The sequence below is a fragment of the Podarcis tiliguerta genome (genome assembly GCF_965153285.1).
Source record: "Podarcis tiliguerta genome assembly, chromosome: 8".
NCBI classification, from domain to species: Eukaryota; Metazoa; Chordata; class Lepidosauria; order Squamata; family Lacertidae; genus Podarcis; species Podarcis tiliguerta.
Genome location: NC_139541.1, coordinates 75,920,488 through 75,945,498, shown reverse-complemented (window position 1 = coordinate 75,945,498; position 25,011 = coordinate 75,920,488). Strand labels below are relative to the sequence as shown.

General features: G+C 46.2%; 2 protein-coding genes across 3 annotated transcripts in view; both read left to right on the top strand.

Moving 5' to 3' along the window:
• LOC310684332 (guanylate-binding protein 3-like) overlaps positions 1-5,787 on the top strand; it is a 31,759-nt gene extending 25,972 nt beyond the window's left edge. The window contains exons 8-11 of the mRNA XM_083455310.1: positions 474-686; positions 2,180-2,282; positions 3,705-3,898; positions 4,343-5,787. Coding sequence (XP_083311436.1) covers positions 474-686; positions 2,180-2,282; positions 3,705-3,898; positions 4,343-4,558 — 726 coding nt within the window. The 3' untranslated portion in view covers positions 4,559-5,787. The remainder of the gene's footprint in view (positions 1-473; positions 687-2,179; positions 2,283-3,704; positions 3,899-4,342) is intronic.
• Positions 5,788-9,196: 3,409 nt separating this feature from the next.
• LOC310684357 (guanylate-binding protein 1-like) lies at positions 9,197-24,499 on the top strand. 2 transcript variants are annotated; one of them, XM_083455374.1, is made up of 11 exons: positions 9,197-9,298; positions 11,496-11,710; positions 12,440-12,567; positions 14,813-14,922; positions 16,605-16,804; positions 17,173-17,415; positions 19,175-19,455; positions 20,062-20,274; positions 21,457-21,559; positions 22,903-23,096; positions 23,799-24,499. In XM_083455374.1, the coding sequence occupies exons 2-11, from the start codon at positions 11,515-11,517 to the stop codon at positions 23,868-23,870; spliced, it is 1,740 nt and encodes a 579-aa protein (XP_083311500.1). In that variant the 5' UTR covers positions 9,197-9,298; positions 11,496-11,514; the 3' UTR covers positions 23,871-24,499. The 2 variants fall into 2 exon arrangements, with proteins under 2 accessions (XP_083311500.1, XP_083311499.1); XM_083455373.1 differs by lacking the exon at positions 9,197-9,298 and adding an exon at positions 9,664-9,946.
• The last annotated feature ends 512 nt before the right edge of the window (positions 24,500-25,011 follow it).

Here is a 25,011-nt window from a genome sequence, read left to right as displayed (position 1 = left end):
TTTTTTACAAAGGTTATTTTAAACATTTCCCCCCAATTAATTATACAGTACTATATATCATTTCCCAGAATTCCTTTATCACTTTGCAATTCCACCACCTGTGATAAAAGGTGCCCTCTTTCTCCTTACATTTCCAACAAATATTTGAACTTGTCCTATACATTTTCGTTAATTTACTAGGAGTTAAGTACCAGCGGTACATCATTTTTATATAATTTTCTTTCAATGTAATGTGCGCTGTGAATTTCAAATCCTCTTTCCATAGTTTTTCCCATGCTGAAAACTGTATATTATACCCAAATATTCAGATTTTTGTCCACCACACGGGAATCTTTTGGTGGAGGGTGGTTAAGAAATGTCTTGAACAATTTTATTCTGAAAATAAATCTGGGCGCAGCAAGTCTATTCTCCCAGACTAGAAATGTTTCGAAGTGCTTAGCTATGTCTCAGCTTTATTTTGTTTGTGTTGCCAGAAAACCATGGACCAGATGAAGGAGGACTTCTGCCAAAAGAATGAGCAGGAATCTTCAAAACTCTGTTGGGCTGTGTTGATGTCCTTGTCTGGGGAGCTGGAGGAAAACATCAAACAAGGGGTTTACTCCTGTCCTGGCGGTCACAAGCTGTTTTCGGATGACCTGAAGGAAATGGAACAGAGATACCACCAAGAACAGAAGAAAGGAGTGATGGTGAGGAAGAGCAAGGGCTGCTGAATGAACATCTTAAAGGGGCATTATAATAGCTCGGCTAATTGGAGGGTGGGGGTGCACTCCAAATCATGGTTTTCTCAGAATTCAAATTGCCAAAACCTGAAACACATTTCATAGGTGTGGCTGAAATAGGTGCAAAGTTCATATCTGAGTACCAGAGCTAGAGATTGGGTACTGAAATTGTGACGGGGAAACCCAGCCAGATGGGCGGGGGAATAAGACAACAACAACAACAACAACAACAACAACAACCTCTTGCTACACAATTGCACCATTTTTAAAATTCTGAATCCATGAAAAATTAAGGCTTGTCTGACTGCAGTCTAATAGCTCATTGTTCAACCTGGTAGCAAACAGAAAGGCATACAGCTGAAACAAGCTCAGATTCCTGGTCCAGTCGAGAGACATATAAAAAGTAGCCTGGGAGAGAGATTGTGGGAGGTTGTTCTGCTTCCCCTAGCAATGTGCCTGAGCTTCCCAATTTAGGACCTATATAGATGCGACACAGGAAGTCCACAGTGCTTTGAAATTTACTTAAAATCAATGGCTAGAGATTGCAGATTGGACTAGGACACAGTGGCACTGAGAGATCCTTGCATTATGGGATATTTGGAGGGCTGTTTAGCTCAGGAAAGCAGATGACCTTTTCTTCCATCCTGGCTGCTCTGATGTGATGTGCAGTCCCCAGCAGTGTAAAGTAACTTTCAGAATGCTAGCAGATCCAGTCACAGGCATCCCCTCAACATATCTGCTTAGGCTCTTACAGGGCCACAATTCTAGGGGTGAATAATACAGAGGACGCGGGTGGCGCTGTGGTCTAAACCACTGAGCCTCTTGGGTTTGCTGATCAGAAGGTCGGCGGTTCGAATCCCCACGATGGGTTGAGCTCCCATTGCTCTGTCCCAGCTCCTGCCAACCTAGCAGTTCAGAAACATGCCAGTGCGAGTAGATAGATAGATGTGGCGGGAAGGTAAACCACTTTCCGTGTGCTCTGGTTTCTGTCACGGCGTTCCATTGTGCCAGAAGTGATTTAGTCATGCTGGCCACATGACCCAGAAAGTTGTCTGTGGACAAACGCTGGCACCATCTACCTGAAAGCAAGAGGAGCGCTGCAGCCCCGTATTCGCCTTTGACCGGACTTAACCGTTCAGGAGGAGTCCTTTTTAATACAGAGGTAATAGAAGAAGGAAATCCCCACCCTTAGTTGCAGGATGAGATCTACTTTGTGCCTGAAATGAAAGGGGTGCCTGCCAGGGAGTCAAAGGCCATCTGGGCCAGCTATCTTCTCACAGTCCATGCTTCAGACAGTCTCCCTTCCTCTTTACTATTAACATCACTGCAGAAATGTTCATGCATTTCTATTTCTCCTTTCTCACCTTATCAAGCAAAAATGGGAAACTTGAAGCAGGCGGGGGACCCAATCTGTTTTAGCCGGCCTCTCTTCATTCACTCTGCTGACTCTCCTGTTGCAGGCAGAGACAGTCCTACAGCAGTTCCTCAAGGAGAAGGAGAATGTCGGCAGAGCCATACTGCTAAGTGATCAAGCTCTGTCAGAGAAAGAGAAGGAAATGGCAGGTAAGGGGATGGGAAAGTAGCATGCATGGGGCAGTGGTCAACAATGGGCTCCCTGGAGGTCTTCCGCTGGGGCCCATGAAGACTCTGGGCCTTCCCACATGCTGCACACTTGGTCATGAGGTTTTGGGTGTGGTTATCTTTTTACCCCTTGAAAATGACACAGAAGCATGTTGGAAAAAGAGACATTTTCTCCCACTTTCTCTTTCAGCTCTATGTGCTTTTCAAGGCTGATGGTATAGGGCTGTATATAAATAATAATAATAATAATAATAATAATAATAATAATAATAATAAATATCTGCTTGCAGAAAGCTTTTGCAGAGGTTTGATTAAATCCCACGTTTGCTGAGCATTCATTGTGATTTGTTTATGACATTGAACATTCATCCTGACTTGCTTGTAGGGCGCTTATACATTTTCCCTTTTACTCATTCACATCCCACAATTTTCAGTTCAATTGCCTGTCACTTTCCTAACAGCAGAAAAAGTTTCTTTTTTAAGTGGAATTCTTGCGCTAGGGCAACAGAATTCATTAATTGACTTGAATGCGCACGCGCGGGTTGCGATTCGGCGCTTCTGCACATGCACGACCGCCGAAACCCAGAAGTAACCTGGGTTTCAGCAGGTCCGTAACCCGAAAAAACGCAACCTGAAGCGTCTGTAATAATAATAATAATAATAATAATAAATAATAATTTATTATTTGTACCCCGTCCATCTGGCTGGGTTTCCCCAGCCGCTCTGGGCAGCTTCCACAAAGACCAAAAATACACTAAGATGTCACACATTAAAAACTTCCCTGAACAGGGCTGCCTTCAGATGTCTTCTGAATGTCAGGTAGTTGTTTATCTCTTTGACATCTGATGGGAGGGTGTTCCACAGGGCGGGCGCCACTACTGAGAAGGCCCTCTGCCTGGTTCCCTGTAGCTTTGCTTCTCGCAATGAGGGAACCACCAGAAGGCCCCGCCGCTGGACCTCAGCATCCGGGCAGAACAATGAGGGCAGAGGCGCTCCTTCATGTATACTGGGCCGAGGCCATTTAGGGCTTTACAGGTCAACACGAACACTTTGAATTGTGCTCGGAAATGTACTGGGAGCCAATGTAGGTCTTTCAAGACTGTAACCCGAGGTATGACTGCATTCACTTGAATCTGTCCCACAAACTACTGCTGTGGAGTATTTATTTCTGCTACAACTTTTCTATTTTCTAGTTGTTTTGGGGCTTCCTACTTTCTCCAAATACAGATATGAACGGTATGCAGGGCTACTGAGCATTAACAAACTTCAAGCAGTAATTCTGGCCCCTTTAACCCTATTTTAGCCAAACCCAAACTCCATAGCAGTCAGTAACCGTAGAACAATATCTTGTGGCTCTGCACACCTGCAGTTATTCGTTCTTCCTTTTTTTCATTCCCGGGACAGAGGCAAAGGCAAAGGCTGAAGCTGCGCAGCGAGAGCAGGAGATCCAGAAGCAGAAGCAAGCTGAGCTGGAACAGAAGATGGAGGATCAGAAACGGAGCTATGAGCTGAACATCCTTCAGCTGGAGGAGAAGATGGTGAAAGAAAGGGACAATCTACTGAAAGAGCAGAATATGATGATGGAGAGTAAACTCAGGGTAACTATCACAGGCCCATCTTGGGCCTCTTCTCTATTTGCAACAAGCAAACACAAGAACACTAGTTTGGGTGGTTCTGGAGTTCTGTGCTTCCTTACAAAATGGATCAAGTCAGGCTCAGGGGAGTGTGAGCCCTCTTCCTCACAAGCCCAGGGCCCCTATCTAATTTAGTTAGCAGTGTTTTTCCTTGCGAGACACACTCAGCTGTGGAGTGAAGCTTCTGGGGTTGGAAGGAAGTTCATCGTGATCTGAGCCATCTCCTTGACTGTCAAGTGGCACAGACAATGACGTTAAAAACTTAAATTCCATTCAATTAGATGCCGTCTTTAGAACACCAGAAGAAAGCTTTTGTCTTTCGGTTTGGCTGGAAGTATTCTTAAGCACACCGAAAGCCGAATCACACCCCTTTTTTTCTTTTGATGTGAATGCTCTCTCTTTTTGCAGGAGCAAGAGGCTTTGCTGAAGGATGGATTTCAGAAAGAAGCAAATCGACTAAATGGGGAGATTAATCAGCTGAGACAACAGGCTGAAAATATCGAGAAGCCATCTTGGTTAGCTGAGATGTTGGGTGGTCTGCTAGATGTTGTCACATGTTTTTTGCCTGGTATTGGCCCCAGACTTGCTGGATTGCTGGCTTCTAAGTTTATAAAGCGCCCCTGATCAAGCAGGGAAAGGCCTACAGATTAATTACATTTGTCATGAGACAGTGGTGGTGAAGGCATCCTCTTCTATTTCTCCCCATGTCAGTTTCAGTCTCAGTTTATTGATTAGCTTTTCTAGTAAGGCTGTTTCCCATACTACTTGATACCAGTGTTCCTTGTTTATTCCTGACAGGTCCCTCCAGTGTCTGCCTATGATGTTTCTGGCTGCTGAGAGTAGGTGGGCTATAAGCTCTTTATAGTGTGAGTGGGCATTGCTATCTTGGAAGATGTTTAGTAGGGCCAGTTCTGGGGTGACTTCTAGTACCTGTTTAGTTATTTTGCCTCTTTCTTGTATGACTGTTGTCCAGAAGAGTTGGGTTTGGGGGCATTCCCACCACATGTGGAGGTATGTCCCTGTGGAGGTCCAGCCTCTCCAGCATTTTGGCAAGGTTCCTGGGCATATCAGCACCAGTTTCTGTGGTGTTAGGTACTATCTGTATATTGTGGATACCATCCCCTTGCCATGTTCTGTTGCTGTTAGGAGAAGGTTTTCGAAGGTGGTCAAGGGCTTAGTAGCTGTTGATTTTACTACTGGATCATTTAAGAAGGCGTGTAGTTGGTGGTGTGTTAGCCAGGGCATTTGGGTGTCCCCTAGTTTAGCTTCTGTTCTGCCCTGACACACCCACATATTAATATATTTGCCAGGATCCCTGCCCCCCATCGGAACTGACACTTCCTTTTTCTTCTTCTCTGACATTTGTATTAAGTTAGTAAGCAAAAAGGAAGCTGTAAAAAAATTCCTCCTGCAAGTGGGAGACAAGAATGCCTTCCAAGATTGTATTGAAGATGCAGATTGTGTACAGATTTCCTTGAACACCTTATAATGGTGCTGTATTTAAGCATCAAAGGCAACCTCTTTATGAAGTCAGTTAGCTACTTCCATGCCTGTTGCCTACGAAGAACTTTTTGTCATACAGTGCCTCAGATGACACCAAAGCCACTATCACGAAGAAAGCTGCTGTGTTGATGTAGCCTGAGTGCCATATTGCAGTATTAGCAGAGTGATGCTTACCACAGACTTGACCTGATAATGTGGTTGGGTGCAGATTGTAAGCCCATGGAAGCTTACAAATTTGACCATCACATTTGAGGGTAGGTTTAATTGCTGGATTTGAAATATGCCTGTTTGCTTTGATCTTGTTTTTTTTTTCCTTGTTTTTTACGTGAATAATGTCTGGCAAAATAATAAAATAATTCTGGAGTTCACAACATTGCATTTTTAATTGTGTGTTTCATTAAAATTTCTTGTGGCATTGGAGAAGAGGTGGCTTATTTATTTATTTAACTTTTTTCTCCTAAGGAATTCAAGGTGGCATGTTGTTGTTGTTGTTGTTTAGTCGTTCAGTCGTGTCCGACTCTTCGTGACCCCATGGACCAGAGCACGCCAGGCACTCCTGTGTTCCACTGCCACCCGCAGTTTGGTCAGATTCATGTTTGTAGCTTCGAGAACACTGTCTAACCATCTCGTCCTCTGTCGTCCCCTTCTCCTTGTGCCCTCCATCTTTCCCAACATCAGGGTCTTTTCCAGTGAGTCTTCTCTTCTCATGAGGTGGCCAAAGTATTGGAGCCTCAGCTTCACGATCTGTCATGGATCCCTTCATGGATCACTGCCTTGCCGTGGCGAAGGGGCTTGAAGAACTCAGAGAAGCTATGAACTATGCCGAGCAGGGCACCCAAGATGAACAGGTCATAGTGGAGAGTTTTGACCAAACGTGATCCACCTGGAGCAGGAATCGGCAAGCCACTCCAGTATCCCTGCCAAGAAAACTCCATGGACAAAGACAACAAGGTGGCATACACCTCACTGAATCTCCACAACAGCCCTGTGAGGTTGGTTAGGCTGTGGGAGGCTTTGAATGCCCCATGGTCATCACCCAAGTGTTGTGGTCATGTGGGGATTTGAACCCTGGTCTCTCAGGTCCTTGTCCAACACTCTTAACCACTATACCACCCTGGTATAGTACAAGATGTACAATATTCATGAAAATGTCATGCTATCTGAATTTGCTTTTTGTAACAGTCGTGTGCCCCAAATCCTACTTATAGGCCCCAGCCCCTGTTTTCCAGTCAGAAGCACAGAGTCTGCTGGAGAAACCCTGGCCTGATAGAAAGTCTCAAATTTCACATGCAATGGGCCAGAGTTGACTCCCAATCTGCAAAAGGTGAGGAGGAGTTTCTGCACCAAGGCGAAGAAGAGTTATATCAGGAGCAGCAAAGTGGGAGGGTAAGACATAGGGCTTGTGCACAGCAGAGCAAACGGTTCTTTAGCTCGTAAGTTTCTTGTTCTAGCCAAAGGCCACGACTAACTTGTATTAGTATTAATAAAATAATACAGAACATATGTCCATAATATAAAAATTCATAAGATGAAAAATAACTTTGCCAAGTTCCTGAGCATTAAAGCACAGTTTCCCTTGTGCATCCCTGACACTCCAATTCTGATATTATTTCGCCTTTTTCAAATTCAGTTTGCTAACATCCATGATGTAAGAGAGAGAAGTTACCACAGAACAAAATCAGGATGAGAACAGAAATTGGGCAGCAGCGGGAGGCCCCATTAGCTAAAGTGGTGCTTCAGGTTAAGAACGGACCGCCGGAATGAATTAAGTACGTAATCAGAGGTACCACTGTACTGGCATTTTCTCCCATTATGAGATCCTGTTGGTCTGCACCAAATGCGGTTGCCTTATACTCTTCTAGGCTGTAAGTGCTGTGAAGATCAGCAGCTGTCCTCCTCTAATGGGGCCTGGGAGTGGGTGCAGGTGTGCGCCTTATTTCTCCTGTGGGCACAGAGCAAGGTTCATGGAGGGTTCAAGGCGTAGGCAGTCCTTGTGGCTGAGCCAAATACATTTCATGCCTCAGGCATGATAATTTGTCAAACTAGGCAGGCGCCTGACAGTTGGCCAAATTCTCATTAAATAACAAAGCGAGGGACAACCCCTTATCTATATGATACGTGGTCCTAACTATATTGACAGAGAGTGACGTCTCACGTCAATTCCTCATTATAAGTTGGCTATATGAGGATGCCCTCACTATACGGATAAATATATAAAGATTCAAAGCTACAATAAGCGTTGAAACCAGGAAGCGCCAATTACTGGCCATATGTGGGTAATATATCCAGCAATACATATAATCAGTGCTGTGGTTTATTTTTGTCCCACTTTTGTTGCGCTATAGCTCCTCCAGGCAGCAATAATGTGGAAGCACTAGGAAGCAGAGCAGAACATATCTGTCACTAATGCACTCTTACTGTGTAGAGAGCACATTGCAGGATACACCCACAAATAAAACACCAGTCAGGGAGGGGGGAACCTGCAGACCCCACATCTGATAAGGTTGACATATTTCAAACTGAAAATCCCGACAGAAAATGCCGTTTTTGAGCCATTTTTGTGAGGAAATGGCACTGTTGACTTAGGTATTCCAGATACAGTGGTACCTTGGTTTAAGAACAGCTTAGTTTATGAACAACATGGACCAAGAATGCTGCAAACCTGGAAGTAGGTGTTTTGGTTTGTGAACTTTGCCTTGGAGGCAGAACATGTCGAGTGTGTTTCATTTGTAAACTGAGACCCCCCACTGCTATGGCAAAGCACGCCTTGGTTTAAGAACGCTTTGGTTTAAGAACGGACTTCCGGAACGGATCAAGTTCATCAACCAAGGTACCACTGTATGTCAGCCACGTTCAATTACCAAATGTTCTGGAAAACTCAAGTTCACATACCAATTTGGGACATTTGAGCTAATAAAAGTATTGCCAGGTACATATTTTGGCATTTTTCAGAACAGGTATTTGGGCATTTCCCACAAACTATCTCCAGAACCGTTTCTCAGACCTCTGGACTCTCCTTCTTGGAGGTTTTTAAGGAGAGCTTGGATGCCGATCTGCCATGGCTGCTTTAGCTGAGATTCCTGCATTTCGGGGGGGGGGGGGTTGAACTAGACGACCCTCAGGGTCCCCTCAAACTCTATCATTCGATTATTCTTACACACGCTCAAAGGCCATCCGTCCAAGTGTCGCTGCCTGAAGTGGGACTGCAAATGGTGCCTTTCCACCCAGTGGCGTAGCGTGGGGGGTGCAGGGGGGGGCCGGCCGCACCTGGCGCAACATCTGGGGGTTAGGGGGCGCAAATCCACGGGTTAGGGGGTGCAAATTACTTGCCTTGCCCCGGGTGCTGACAACCCACGCCACGCCACTGTTTCCACCACTCAGACCAAAGGCCAATCAAGTTCATTTGGCCCCTCAGGCAAAAAAATCTCACAAGTGCCTTTCCCCCACCGTGGAGCGGGGGGGGGGGGAGAAAATAGAATTAAAACGAACTAACCACTCGATGCCCCCCCCCCCACGCCCGGGGGAACGCACACAAACGAGTCATTTTGCGCAGGAATTTATTCGGTTTGGGATCAAAGTGCTGCAAGGGGAATTCAGAAAAAAAGTCCCTGTTTTTGTCTGGAGACGGGAGGGTTCTTCCTCCTCTTCACGGTTGCCAGGGAGATCTATGTCGAGCAGGGCGTGAGAAGCGCTGATTTCCTGGAATCGCTTGCCTTGGCAGGAAAGAGGCACCCGGATGCCTGCTTTCACTTTCGATCCTCCGCTATCTCGCCACACAGACAGGCCAATCTCACGTTCCCGCCCAACCCGCCCCCTTGGCCAGGAAACGGCGCATTGTTGGCGGCGCCCATGAGGCTGGATGTAGCATCCTGTTCTCAGGAGATGGAACAGTTCCAGGCAGCTGGGATTCAGGAGCATTTTGCCGCCTTTGGTCTCCTTCTACGTGGTCTCGTCCTCCTTTAAAGCCATATCCAAATCGGTGGCCGTCTTTGCCTCCCGCGGTAGTGAGTTCCACAGTTTAATCCTTTTAATCTTCCAACATTCAGCTTCCTTGGGATGTCCACGAGTCCTGGGGTTATGAGAGGGGGTGGAAAACGTGTCTCTATCCGCTCTCGCCATGCCATGCGTAATTTTGCAAACTTCTAGCACGACTCCCCTCACCTTTTTAATGTTTCTTTGCACCAGGTTCGGAATGGCAGATCTTGGGGCTTCTAGCAAAAAATAAAGGGGGAAATTCTGCTCGAGGAAATCTCTGGGCCTCGCCCTCTGCTCCGTCCGCCCGGTGCCATTGGGCTCGGGCTGGAGCTCGTAACCAAGGCTGAGCTGCTGCGCCGTCGTTGCGAAATGAGCCCGATTTCCTCGCCGTCTCCTTCGAGGTTTTGCTTGCACTTATATTGCTGCTGCGGCGGCGGCTAGCGCTGGATCTTTGCAGATCCAGGTCGGCAAGAGAGAGCGGCGCTTTCCAAGAAAGAGATCCAGAGCGAGTAACCCGAGCCTTCCGGGAAGAAGGTACGAAACCGATCGGTTCATTGCTGTCAAGGCGCTGGAATTTGGCCGGGGAGGGTGCGAAAGTGGACGGAGGTGATTATGTGGGAAAGCAACTGGCAGGCAGGGGAAGGGTTAAGTCAGCCTTTCCGCGCCCCTCCCCCCAATCTTTGCAAGGGCGAAATCGGAAGTGCGCAGTTCTTTAGAAAAGGGTTTAAAGTGAACTTTGCTCTCCCAAGCTAATACAGTAAATCTATCATAGCGTCATCTGTGTCTACCCTGAAATGGGCTCCACTGTATTCAGCGGGACTTATTACCATGTAAATGTATATGGGAGTAATGTGTAAGCATTCTATACAGTCCTTACTTCTGAATACATACATATATATAGAGGGGGGGGAATTGTACTGGAAGGCTGAAATCTTGAACACACTTTGTATTCCCTCCTTGAAAGCAGTGGGCCTTACTTCTGAGTAAGCTTTGCAAGGTTCCTGCTGTCAATCTGCAAATCTGATTCACTTGTAGAATTGTTTTGGAAGGAAAACCTGGACTCCATTTTTTTAAAAATTAATAAATGTTTCTGTGTTATGACAGCACATGCCTCTGATAAAGATCTTAAAACTCCTTCCCTTTTTCTAGTTTGATTTTGTAACATATATCAGATTGGAAGAGTGTATTTTATTGTATTAATATGGAAATTAATAATAAAATGATATGTTTGACTTAAAAAAAAAAAAGACTGCATATTGGATCAATTTCCTCCCAAAATCAGTTTAAAAGGTTGTAATTATATACACAGCCCTCCCGCTAATAGATGAGCAATGTGAAAAAAATGTTAATTATTTTTAGTGTCAGTACATAAAATAAAAGGTGGCAGTCATTCACCTTCAATAAATAGGCATTTGCTCTTCTGTCTCTTCTGCTATCATAAAAATAAGGAAATGTTTTAACTTCTAGCCAACCAGTGTATTTACACTACTGGGCATGGTGCATAGCAACAGGGCTGTCTTAAGTAAATCTGACGCCTGGTGCAAAGATCCCTCCAACGAGGAAGAGGCGGAGGCTCCAGGTGCAGTGCTTCTTCAGCGAGGTGGGCGAGGGCAGTGAGCTGATGCCAGGAGGTACCACGTCCAGCCTCAGCCTCTTCCCTGGTGTCCTGCACCACTAGCCTCTATAGGCAAGATGCCCCTGCATAGCAAGTAAACCGCCCCCCCACCCCCACCTTTGGCTTTCAGTGTCAACATCTGATGCCAAGGACCACAAACCTCTAGAACAGGTGTAGACTTGTCACAGCTATCCTGCGAATGGTGTTCTGGGCAATGTGATCTGTGCTGTTCCTAACGTCTTGCCCTGCCAAGTCAGGTTTCACTTATTCACTCACTCCAGGGTTTCCAGCTGTTGTTGGACTACAAATCCCACCATCCCTAGCTAGGAGGACCAGTGGTCAGGGATGATGGGAACTGTAGTCCCAAAACAGCTGGAGACCCAAGTTTGGGAAATGCTGGCTCACTAATAGGCAGAGACACACTTGAGTTTCTAATGTGTTGTGAGCGCCTCTGTTTTCCTTTTGCAGACCCATCTTCTCTTGCACGATGGCGTCAGGGCAGGTCCACATGGCGGCTCCTGTTTGCCTAATTGAGAACATGCCGGATGGGAAGCTGGTGGTGAACCAGGAGGCTGCAGAGGTGCTTGCCGGGATCCGCCAGCCAGTGGTGGTGGTGGCCATTGCGGGGTTGTACCGCACTGGCAAGTCCTACCTCATGAACAGGCTTGCCGGCAAGAGAAAAGGTGACTGGCTTCATGAATATTCCCCATTACTCAAGGGAAGGGCTGGAGTCTAGTAGCTTCTCATGAGGCCTCTTCGGAGCAAGGGCCTCTTCGGAGCAAGGGCAGATTTCGATAATATTTTGGCCTCCCTGAGCGAGGCTAAAATTTGGCGCCCGAAAACAGATCTTCTCAATTATGGAGCTTCACAATTTTGCACCCCTTCGGTTCATTGCCCTGTGCAGGGGAACCACTTTCACCACCCTTAATCCAGCACTGTTTGAAGCAAAGCAATGACGTCTGCTACAGCTGGAATTGGCTTTCAGGGCCCCTGGGTTTTCTGCCTAGCCTAGGGAGAAGCATAGAGACAGAGGAGTAATGGCTGTCGTGGAATATTTATATAGACTTATCAATGTGCACGGTGCATTTCAGATAAAATCGTCAGTAGGTCCCTGCCCTGGGGAGCTTCCAGTCTAAATTTCAACAGGCGAGAGTAATAAGGAGCATCAATATAAGTAAATGGGGTTACACACACTTGGCTTCTTTCCCAACATATCTACTTTGTTTCTTGTGGGATACATATTCTGGGTTTAAGCCAAAATAGCCTAGGAAGTAAAGTGATCTTGCAGCCTGATCCTCAGAAGTGAGCCTCGTTGGGTTCAATGAGGCTAAATCCTGAGGAACTGTGCAAAGGATCAAAGCCTTGGGAGCTCTGGCTTTCTTGATGGGAATCATTGTCTGCTCCTTCCTCAGGTTTCTGTCTGGGTACCACAGTGCAGGCGCAGACCAAGGGAATCTGGATGTGGTGCCTCCCTCACCCCAAGAAGCCTGACTTCACACTGGTGTTACTGGACACAGAAGGGTTGGGTGATGTGCAGAAGGTGAGCTGGGGGAGATGGCAGCTGGGGGGGGGGGCTGTGGAGGACTAGCACTTTCAAAAGAGCCTCGTGACAAAATACGTTGAGCTGGTGGCCAGCAGTGGGGGATGATATCTATGTGAATTATCTGACATCCCTGTGTCACACGTTTGGGAATGTCTTTGTATCTCAGAAACTGGTACAGCCGTAACTGGAAGTCAGATGGAATCCTGCACCCAATCGGAAGCTGCGGTTGCCACGCCAGATGTTCAGCTTCCAAAAATCATTCAAAAACCAGAACAATCACTTCCGGTTTTCAGTCGTTCGGGAACTGAAACTTTTGAGTTTACAGGTGTTCAGCTTCCAAGGCTCCACTGTAGTAGGGAAAAGTAAGATTCTGGAGGGAAAAATATATTTTAAAACCCTATGGCTAATCTTTATTAAAATGTAGAAACTAGAGAGGTCTTGGTGCAGGTGGATGGGATACTGATGGAAGCCCACAATATTATATCATTATTTCAACCTTCAGCACATTTTATATATGAATGTATAAAAACAGAGGCAATCAAGGGAGCTTTCAAAATGAAAAAGGACACGATATCACTATGAATCAAGAAATATGAACAAATCTGTAAAAAAATATAATTTTGAAAATACATCAAATTAACACCTGAAAGAGCCAAGATTAAGAACAGAAAATGCTGTGCAGCAGATAAATTAGAAGCTGCTGCAGAAGAAGATTTATCAAGTGACAGTAAAGGGGGGAGAATAACCAAACTTCTGTGAGTTCAGCGTTCTGTGTCCCATAGAAGAAAGGTCCCTTTCTTACTTCCTTGCTAGCCAAACATGGGAAGGTAAAGGGGTCTGCTCTTTCTTTCAGGGCCACAGAAATGGGACCCATGTCTCTGTGTGTGTGTGTGTGTGTGTGTGAGAGAGAGAGAGAGAATGAGACAGGATGCTGCACAGAGAGAAAGCACTATACCAGAGGTTTACAACCCTTTCTGAGTCCACAGCTCTCTTGACTGACTACATTATTTCTGTGGCACCCTAGTGGGGCTCAGGAGCCCAGTTATGTCACCCCTTGGCCTGCAGAACTGGCAGCCCCACACCCCTTTTCAAACACCCTCCCTTGTAGGAACACCCTCCTTCAGCCTATCTCTTCTCCTGTCTCCTTGGGAGTCCTCTGGGCAGCTGCCACCCCTGGTCTCTGAGTTGCCCCCTGTCCTCACACTGCCCCACAGGAGCCTGGGAAGGACCCCATGGCCAGTCCCAGAGGCACTATTCGCCTGGGGAGCTTGTAAGCCAGGGCTGCTGCAACAAGCAGATGTGCAAGCCTTTGGGAGGCAGAGACTCGAGAGGAGGGAGGGAAGGAATGCAGGACAGAGGCCAGTGTTGCCCGCAGCACCCCGACCATCATTCAAGGTTGAAAACCACTGCACTATGCAACCCTGTCATGCTGGAAAATTTTGCCAATACAGTGGTACCTTGGTTTACAACCATAATCCATTTTGGAGGTCTGTTTGTAAACCAAAACAGGTTGTAATCCAAGGTGCACTTTTGCCAATGGGGCCTCCCCCCCAAAAATTGTTCATAATCCGGAAAAAAAAACACGGGTTGTAATCCAAAAAAAGGTTGCAAACCGGAACACGCATTTCCAGGTTTGACGTGTTTGTAATCCAAAACGTATGCAAACCAAGACGTATGCAAACCAAGGTACCACTGTATCCACTTTGGGGTCTAGCTCTGTGCCCTTTTGACAGCTTCCCCCAATTGATTTTTGCTGTGGGTCAGCAGTTCATCATAGTCAAAAAGGTTCCTTACACTTACCTTAGGGGCTAGAAGCTGGCTTCAACATTTTAAGTAAAAACGTGCTTGATTCCTGTGCCCAGTACCAAATTCTGTTACAAGCCCACTTTGGGGGCTGTGTACAGGATTGAGTGGCACGATATACACAGTAATATAAAATAAATAAATATGCTTTAGCTCTTCCTGGGGCACGTGCCCACAGTTGTGAAATGCGCACAACTGCTAAGCACCACAAGCCTTCCAAACGCAGCCTGAACAACTGCGAGCAAGTCACAGTTTGCATTCATTTTAGACAACGACTTCGCCTAGTGCAACAGAAGCAACAACAGAAATCTCAAAGCAGCTGCTTTGCACATGCAGGTCCCAGAGGAAAAAGCTGCAGATAAGAATGGGGCATCAGGATTTCGGGTATTGGAGGCTTGGGATGAGAAGTCTTTAAAAAAAATGCCTGTATCTGTTTCAGGGAGGCATGGAGAATGATTCATGGATCTTTGCCCTGGCCATTCTTCTCAGCAGCACCCTGGTGTATAACAGCTTGGGCACCATTGACGAAACGGCCATAGAGAAGCTCCAGTATCCTTTTGGGGGCACCATCAGTTCCAACCAGCCCCACAAGATTGGGAAGGCAGAACCATGTGGCAGCTGGATGTCTAATAGGACAGCACTTCCTGGGGAGAGAAAGCTTTTGGTGTAGCTGCAAGTGGAGCAAACCTTCCCTGTCCAGGTCTGCCTTGGAACACAAAGCGCTGGGGGAGTGCAGGGGGGCAAAGGAAACATTCAGGGCATGTAGCTGATGGGGGGTGGGGCAGGCAGCCTGCCAAGAATCAGGTGAGCAGGTCACTGGGGCAGAGCAGGGATGGGGAACCTGTGGTCTCCCAGGTGTTGGTAGACTCCAACTCCCATCAGCTCCAGGGTGGGAGTTGCTTGCTCAGCCACATCTGGAGGGCCAAATGTCCACCCATCCCTGGGTTTGTGCTTTCGGAATGAATAGATGAGGGTCAGACCACCCATGAACTCAACTGGATACGCTTCAGGTTGCAGACTCTGCTAACCCAGAAATAATACCTCAGGTTAAGAACTTTGCTTCAGGATGAGAACAGAAATTGTGCTCCTGTGGCGTGGCAACAGTGGGAGGCCCCATCAGCTAAAGTGGTGCTTCAGGTTAAGAACAGTTTCAGGTTAAGAACGGACCTCAAGAACGAATTAAGTGCTTAACCCGAGGTACCACTGTATAGGGTCCGCATTCTCCACAAAAAAAGAAAACAAACACCTGCCTGGTGTCTCCATCCAGAACAGGACTTCAGTATGGAGAAGCCAAGGGCTTTGACCAGTTACCCCTGCTGTGGTCCTGATTCAGATTGGATCAGGATCTGGGTGCGAAAAGCCTAGAAAAGAGGAGACCGAGAGGAGATACTAAAGCCATCTTCAGATCTCTCAAGGGCTGTCACACGGAAGAGGGGACAACCTTGTTTTCTCCGGCTCCAGAGGCTAGGACCCGAACCAGTGGATTCAGGTTACAAGAAAGGAGATTCCGACTTAACATCAGGAAGAACTTTCTGTCTGTCAGAGCTCTTTGACAGTGGAATGGTCTCCCTCACGGGGTTGTAGACTCTCCTTCCTTGGATGTTTTTAAGCATCTGTCATGCATTTAGCTGAGTTTCCTGCATTGCAGGAGGTTGGACTAGATGACCCTTAGGGTCCCTCCCAGCTCAATGATTCTATGGCATATCACAATTTGCATGGCAAAAAGGCCCCTTTGAAATGACTCGGATCTTTGCCCCACTTTATTTTGCAGTGATTATTGCAGGTATGAGGCTCCTGGTCAAGACTGGGATTGCAGGGAGAGCAAAGGGTTAAACGTCTCCTGTCCCAGGATCCTGATCTGTATCTCTCACACTGCACTGACAATTTGTGTGTGAGCGGCACACCTTGCATTAAATGGCAGGGCTACAGAGTTAAGGTCATGTAGTTTCACCTTCAGCTGGAGTTCACTGGCAGGCAGCTAAATAAGGGCATCTAGGAACCCTGGAAGCAAGCAGGAATGGGGATGGGCCCTAATGTGTAAAGCAAGATATGCCAGGAGGGGTTAGGGCCAGGTTCAGCCGTAAAGCCTTGCCCAGCCCACTACTGTGTGCCCACAGTGAGGAAATCACAGGTAGAGACACAAACCGTTCCAGCCAATGCATGACTTGGGAGAAGTTCAGATTGCAAACCCCCATGATAACCTTGCAGTCCTTTTCCTTAGCAAGCCCCAGCTATGTTACTGAGCTGACAAAAGCAATCAGAGCAAAATATCCCTCCGGGGATGGCCAAGAAGAGGAGAATTTCACCGAATTTGGCCGATTCTTCCCAGACTTCATCTGGGCCTTGCGGGATTTCACACTGCAGCTGCAGCTAAACGGACGCCCTATCAGTGCAGACAAGTACCTGGAGAACGCCTTGAGATTTCTGCAAGGTGCGGTAGCCGAAACCAAATGCAACATCAGGACAGATCCTTCCTTGACCCTTCTTGTTTCCACTTACCTCCTTCTAATCGATTTGAGTTTTCTGTTCAGCGGGGAGATTTTGTTTTATTTTGAAAGGTGTTCTGGGCATCGCCACCTGCTGATGACAGAGTATGCTTGCCGGGGTTGCTGGGAGTTGTAGTTCTGCAACATCTGGAAGGCCACAGATCCCCTGCACCTGGATTAGAGAAACCAAATGACACCTGCAGACTGTCACTGTTTTGCAAGAGATGCATTCTGGAACTTTAGGTCAGCACAATACTAACAACGAACTGCACCGCCCCCCATACCTACACCCGTTCTTCGTCTTTTCTCCTAGGTGATGCTGAGCACATCCAGAAGCACAACATGGCCAGATCATGCATCCACAGTTTCTTTCCTTCACGGAAATGTTTCATATTTGACCGTCCAACTACCAGGAAGAAGTTGCATCTGCTGGAGGAACTGAAAGAAGGGGATTTGGAGGAAGATTTCTTGGTACCAATGGCTCATTTCTGCCAACACATCTGGGAGACGTCACGACCCAAGATGATCCCAGGAGACCGAGTTGTGACTGGAACGAGTAAGGAAGCTCCAGCAAAATTGTAGGCTTGGGGGATGTGGGAAGCTTTCTTTCATTGAAGCCATAAGGAGCAGTGTTACTGACTGTGCTGCAATGTCACAGAGGTCTTCATGTGTGCTCTTCAACCCTTTTGTGTTGGTCAATTACCTGTGTTGCACTTTGAATCAAGCCCAATATAGCTTTGCCCAGCTTTGTTATGGTATCAATAACAGCTGTCAAACTGGTGGTGGAGGGACCCTTTGTCACCAGAGCAACATGAAGGTGTAAGGAGCTGTTGGCTTGACCATTGTAGATGGCTGAAGTTAGCAGTCCAGCAGGCATCAGGTGCATAGCTGTCAACCGCCCCTTGTTTGGTGGGAAAGTCCCTTATCCCAGCGCTGTGTCCCGCTGCTGTTCCTTATTGATGATGTCCCTTAAATTTCCTGGGTTTCAAAGGAAGCAGCTCCTCTCTCTCCCTTCCTGCCAGCCAGAGAGGAGGGAGGCTCCAACTGTGTTGCTTGGCTGCGTTGCTCACCCAATAAGGAGAATGACTGGGGGGTGGAGCTTGCATGCCTTGTGCCGATCAAATTGACCGCGTTGCCTGGGGACTCTCCTTTGCTCAGCGCTTCCCAGCGGAGAGGTGACGGTGGTTTTCCTTGCTGCATCCCCTTTGCCGGGTTGCTGTGCTGTGGGAACCACTGCTTGAGGCTTCGTTTGGCTGCTGGCTGGGCTTTCTGCCTTTGGCTCAGAGGGGCTCAGAAGCTGAACATACCTGTGCTCGGAAAATCCCTTATTTTGGCTGCTGATCCCTTATTTTCTAGGCTGCTGGCCCCTTATTTTCAAATCTAAGTTGACAGCTATGATCAGGTAACATCAAAAACCAATGGGGTTCCCCCCTCCAACCATATGAAGTTGCTGATTCTGCCCTGGCCCACTTGATTGCCTACTGAAAGCACCTTTGCCAGCAGGTGAAACAGAGTGGAGAGATGAGAAACAAAGGAAAGTTGAAATGGACAGATTCACTAATCCCAAATGATAAGTTGTTTTGTTATACTGTTGCCTTGTCATTTGGAAATGGTCAGTCTGCTGCAGCACCCTCTAACCTGCTCTTTGTTCCTAGGGCAGGGGTGGGGAATCTGTGGTCCCCCCAAATCTTCAGTCAGCATGGCCAATGGCCAAGCGTGATGGAGTTTCAGTCCAGCAACACCTGGAGGGTCACAGGTTCCCCATTCTGCAACAAGAACACGGAAATTCTGTTGCATAAATTATGCAAATCAAATGAATTGGTTTGTTTTTCATTATTTATTCTGCTTTCAGTGTAGGTTTTTAAATTTTTTTAAGAGTTTCAATTTTAAGGGAAGCGCAAAGGGCAAGAACCAGAGTCCAGCACAGAGGGATCAAATTAGGACTGAGATTTATAGGGGGCGGGGAGTAGAGCAGAGCAAAGTAACTATGAGAGATGGTGATTGAATGGTGGTCCTCATCCCCCTCTGCTTTTTCACATCTTCAAGCTCTTATTTGTAGCTAGGAAGGCTAGAGCCCTTCTTCTGAAAACGAATGGGATTACTTCATACTACGTTAGGTGCAATTTCCTGATCCTGTTCTTGCATGACACAAGAGATACAGAATACTTGGTCCTCACTCTCTTGCTGACGTGGGCGGACACTTCAAGGCAGTTTGGGTCTGCAAATTCTTTCTCAACGTAAGGAGGTTAATCAAGCCGTGCATTCAGCGTCTATTACCTCTGATTCTTTGACTTCAACAATCTCTCCCTTTTCAGTGCTCGCAAGCCTGGCAAAGACCTATGTCAATGCCATCAACAGTGGGGACGTGCCCTGCTTGCAAAACGCAGTGCTGGCCTTGTCCCAGATCGAGAATTCGGCTGCTGTGCATGACGCCATTTCCTGTTATGAAGAACGGATGCAGCAGCTGCTGCTGCTGCCGACCGAGACTCTTGAAGAGCTGCTGGGGGCACATGCCAAGTGTGAGAGGGAGGCCATTGACGTCTTCATAGCCCGTGCCTTTGGGGACAACGTTAAACAATTTCAAGAGGAGCTTGAGGTGTGTTCTCTTTAGTGCCTTGTCAGCTGCCTGCACTTTAGCCCATGCCCATTTATTTATTTAATATGCTTATACATCACTTTTGGTCACACGCGACCTCGAAACAGTTTACATAAAAATTAAGCGTTATCATTAAAAACACAGATTAAAAATCACAACAGAAGATCAGTGACACAAACAGTAATACCACAAAAATCGGTGCTATAAAGCAAATGTTTAATGTTTTACTGTGGCTTCATAATTGCTGGAAGTAGCCCAGAAGTGGTTACTGCCGATGGGTGGCATATAAGTAATAAATTATTATTTATTGCAGTTGCAGACAGTTCCCACATTTGGGGGGGGGGTGTTGACATAACTATTTCAGTTAAGTCAATCTTACACTGATTGAATTTTGTAGTGTAAGCAACAACAACAACAACAACAACAGTACCCCTCCCATCTGACCAGGTTGCCCCCGACCACTCTGGGTAGCTTCTAACAAATATAAAAACGTATTAGTATGTGGCCTTAGTATGTCTTCCCATTGTTTAGTACACTGGGGAGGAAACTTTTCATCATTGCTAACGTGCCATCTTTCTGGTGCTTTGTTCTGTTTTCGTCCGGTAGAATAAGTTGAATCAGAAAAAGAAGGAATTCTGCGAAAGAAATGAGAAGGTGTCTTTGGACCACTGCCGTGATGTGCTGCGCTTTCTTTCCCAGGACCTGGTATCTGAGATCCAGGAGGGGATTTACGCAGTGCCTGAAGGCTATAAGCGCTTCCTTGCCAAGATGAACAAAATAAAGGAGAACTACGATGCATTTGATGGGAAAGGGGTTCAGGTAGGAGAAGCACTTCTGTGACACTCGGAGAGGTGGGGATCCTGTTGCTGACTGAGGGCAGACTTACAGTGCAATCTAATGCATGATTACTTGGGAGTATGTCCCACTGAATTCACCAGTTGGGGGTAAAGATGCAAAGGTACTAAACTGGTTGAAGAGGAATCCTCTCATTGCAGGATTGATAGCGATCACAAACATTTCTGAAAATTGTCCCCTCCTTAGTGAGTTTTACAAATACTTCAAAACATTTTTAATGCCAATCCACATTTTATGAACTTTCATCAATTGTTATTGTTAGGATCGTCCTACTCACGTGTAGGACCCTGGCAGAGACACATGCCCGACTGGCATGTTTTCTCCCTCCTGGTCGATCATTCGGGAGCTTCAAAAGCTTTCTTGAGCCCGAACATCACAGCGACTGATACCAAGGAGCATTAGCACACTTAGGGATCCTCAGAGTATTTGCAGTTTGTGTAATGGAACACAGTAGCACAGCATTTTGGCTAATCTACTTTATTTACATATAATACACTCGGAGCATTCTGCTTTAGCTCCTTCTTCTTTCTCATCAGACAGCAAAGAGAGAAAGAACAAAGGACAATAGTCCCACTTCATGGAACACAGTAATACCAAAACATCCTATCTCCATCACTTTCCACACTGTGGAATGAAAACATACACTGTCATGTGATAGACAACAATCTCATGACTGCAAACACAGAGCAAGAATCCTAACAGTTATATCACTGGTGGGTTGGGTTTTTTTTTACTGTTCTTTTCTGGCTCATTTTAAGGGATATAGTTGTTGTTTTTAGTTGTGATGATTTCTCTCTATTACCTTGTGAAGACATCTGTTCTAAAAGGCTGGATATATACAGTGGCGTAGCGTGGGGGGTGCAGGGGGGGCTGGCCGCACCGGGCGCAACATCTGGGGGTTAGGGGGCGCAAATCCACGGGTTAGGGGGCGCAAATTACTTGCCTTGCCCCGGGTGCTGACAACCCACGCTACGCCACTGGATATATAGCTTTCAATGAGTAAACAACATCAGTTTCTCAGCGTGTCAATAAACTACTCGCTTACGTCATATACTACCTTTGGGTCTTTAATCCCAACAGGACAGAATATTCAGTTTCCTCATCTTTTGGCAAAATTAATAACTTTTGCTCCCAATGTATTGTCAGGCAGACAGAGCTCTCGAAGAATTCCTGAAATCCAAGGAGACGGTGGCAAAATCTATCCTTCACATGGACAATGCCTTGAGTGGCAAAGAGAAAGAAATTGAAGGTACAGATTTGGGGAAGCAGAAGCACTATATTATAATTTATGAATGCCACAGATTAAATGCCACTGTAAGTGTGGGGACACCAAAGATTTTAATTGGTGTCCAGAAGATAACAGCATGGTGAGGTTCTAAAGCAGGCTTTCCCAAACTTGGGTCTCCACCTGTTTTTGGACTACAACTCCCATCATGCCTAGTTAGCAGGACCAGGTCACAATTATGGGAATTGTAGTCCAGAACCAGCTGGAAATCCACATTTAGGACCCTCTTCAAAAGTCCAGATCAGGGTTTCCCCAAACCCTGAGTTCATTGACACCTTGATGAGTTTATAAAGTTGTAATTGACTGCTTCTTAGGAATGTAAATGAGGGGAAAGTGCAGTGTGGGTGTCAGATGCTGATGGTGGTTGCTCGTGTCTAACCAGGCAGGACACCGACCTATCTTTTACAGGTTTTATTGTGCAAACTATTTACAGTGCAGATGTACAAAGTTCATGTCTGTCTTAGTCACTTGCAGAATCCGGGAACGGCCCCTTCCGGCTTCTCCCCCAACGTAAGAACTTTGGCACCCCAAGCCTCCTCCCCTCCTTGCCTTTCACCCGTCTGTGCAAGCTGAGCGATGGAAGTGGCGTGTGTCCCTCCTGGCCAGCCTGGCCAGGTGAGGAGCTGGGGCTCTCAGCAGACCCTTTCCTCGCTTGGCTGGCCCCTTCCCTCTCTTCTCTACTGGAGGTGTGGCTTTCCCCACCGCTGGAAGAGGAACTGCTTCTCAGGAGCTTCGGAGGCTCTCTGTATCCCAACAGCCCCCCTGTTCCGATGGCAGTCCCCTGACAGTGGGGATTATTTCTTCGATGCTGCAAAAACAATTATTTAAAAAGTGAAACACTGCGCCTATGCACCACTGTTTAGCAATAATGCAGCATGCTCTGAGAATACTATTGTATTGTGGAACCATCTTATTAAATTCAGGGGTTCCTCACTGGCAAGGAAGGTGGACCCTGTACCCATGCCCTTTATTTCTAGGGATAATAATTCCTATTTATTTTTTCTATACCTTGTAAACCTCATGCGTTTTCCTAGTCCCTTTTCTACCACCTTTCTGCCCCTTGGTCTTTATTTACCCGCTGCCCATTCCTGTCGATCCCAGGGGATTAACATCTGCCACTTGGGGAAATCTTGGCCTAGCTCCACCAGTGCAATGGCAAGCCCCAGAGGGAGGCCTGAGCAGATGATTATAGCGCACACAGCCAGCCAAGTTCATATGAGTGTAGAGGGTTCCTCCAGATTATTCACCTCGGATGCTTGATCTGACTGCCAGCAAATCACTACCTCTGTTTCTTCCCTGGACCACAGTGCAGCGTGCTCAGGTTGAAGCAACCCAGCTGCAACAGAGGCTTTTGGAGCAGGAGCTGGCCAACCTGGAGCAAATGATGGAGGATAAGAAGCGACATAATGAGGAAGGCATCCAGCGGCTGAAGGAGGAGTGGGAGGAAGAGATGAAGAAGATGAAAGAGGAGGCTGAAAGGAGAAAGAGGGATTTCCGCAAGGTAAGGAGAGGAATGCATGGCACTGTATTTACATTTACATTGTCACTGTTGTTTTAATTTCATTTTTGTATTGTTCCCTTGTATTCATGGATGCATATTTGTACTTATCTTCACACTGATTTGAAGCCACTTTGTGTCCTTCCAAAAAGAGACTCCTGGGGGGCTGGAGGGACGGAACAGCCCTTGGGTTGGGGCAATTGGCTAAAATGTTTTAAACGGTTCCAATTTTGGTTTATCTGTTTTGTTTTTGTCGGGTTGATGTTGGTTAAATGTTTTGTTGGGGTTGGCGGTTATTTTAATTTGGGTATAACTGTAAACTGTTTATTATTGTTATTGTTATTATTATTGATTTATTGGTTTGTTTGTTGCCCGTGTAGGATATTTTGTTTTTTAATATTTGATGCTTTGTTGTGTTTTTATATATGCTGTAAGCCACCCAGAGTGGCTGAGGAAATCCAGCAAGATGGGTGGGATATAAAATTTATAATAATAATAATCATCATCATCATCTCCAGCTAGGATAAAGTGTTTTCAGGGAGCCCCTCTCCAGCATGCTGGGAAATGCATGTTTATTTTGTAACCAAAGGCAACGTGGGCCTTGTGACCCAAGACAGGCCTGATTCCACCGTGAGTTTGTATCTGTTGCCCTCATTCATCTGTTTTCTCAGTTGAACAATGACTGTGTGCTCCTTGTCTCTCTAGGGGCTGCTAAGGCAGAGGTTTTTGCTGATGGCCATGGAAACAGAAGTGGAGCTCCTAAGTCTCAAGCTATAAAGGAACAATACCTCAGGGCTTATGCTTACTACAGAAGCTGTCCACAGTGGAGTTTTGAGGACCAAATAAAGAGGCCTGGAAGTCAGGACATAACCGCAAGGCTGGACAATTGGAAACTTCAAACTAGTGCAGGTTATGGCAGCCTGCTTGTTGACTGACACGAGCTTTTGAATACCACATTGCCTGTTTTGAACCATCTGCACTGCGTGAAGTATCATTTCTGCAATCACTTCGAAGTGCTGATTATTACTTTTAAAAGGTGATCAGCCTGGTTTCCTCAAGAAATGTCTCCTCCCATATGAGCCTCCCTCATAGGAAGAACTTACAACAATGGCTTGGTCCAGCTTCTGTCTAATGAGGAAGTCATAAGAGGAACTGCTTTCCAAGAAATGGTTCTACTGTCACAGCCTTCCTGCTGGCTAAATAAGAAAAGAAAAGCAATAATCCTGTTTATTTCAGCTGGCCTGTGCTGTTTTGTGTTTCTCTTATTGTCCAGCTTCAATGGGGCATTGTGTTGTTGTTGTTGTTGTTGTTGTTGTATTTTAAATCTGTAAACCACTGTGATATAGTTTATGAACAGATATATGTAAATTTCAAATAAAATAAATGTGCAGTCCTGAGCGTGTCTATTCTGAAGTCGTATTAATTTCAGCAGAGTTACTCTCAAGTAAGTATGCATAGGACAGGCTGCATTCTTACACCATATATCATAACACTGAATTCATACCATGGTTGGCTAGGGGAGCATTCACACAATACATATATATAGCATTATGTGTTAGTTTACCTTGTTGAAAATGCAGATTTCTGTTTAAACATAGCTCTTCTCTTGATAGGAACACCTGGGAATTTCCTTTTAGTTTTTATCATGTTTATGTCCCCTCTTTTCATGCGTTGACAGATGTTTTAAATACATCGCTGTAGTACTTGTCATACTGCCACTAGTTGTCACTATAGTACTCCCCGCACAGCTAACAGCGACTGCAGCAGCAATTTGTGAGGAAGGGGAAGGAGACATTTTTTGGGGAAGGAAACCCATCATTCTTTAAATCCCTGTGGTTCCAGTTTGATGGGACCAGACAAAGTTGCACAACAGGCCAGTTTACTGAGAACTTCTTCTTTTATTATTATTAATTGCATT

Coding starts and splice junctions, on each gene's coding strand:
- LOC310684357 (XM_083455374.1), top strand. CDS start 11,515: ATGGCGTCAGGGCAGGTCCACATGGCGGCTCCTGTTTGCCTAATTGAG. Junction 14,923..16,604: donor ACGGCCATAGAGAAGCTCCA/GTATCCTTTTGG, acceptor AGCAAGCCCCAG/CTATGTTACTGAGCTGACAA. Junction 20,275..21,456: donor TTGATGGGAAAGGGGTTCAG/GTAGGAGAAGCA, acceptor ATGTATTGTCAG/GCAGACAGAGCTCTCGAAGA.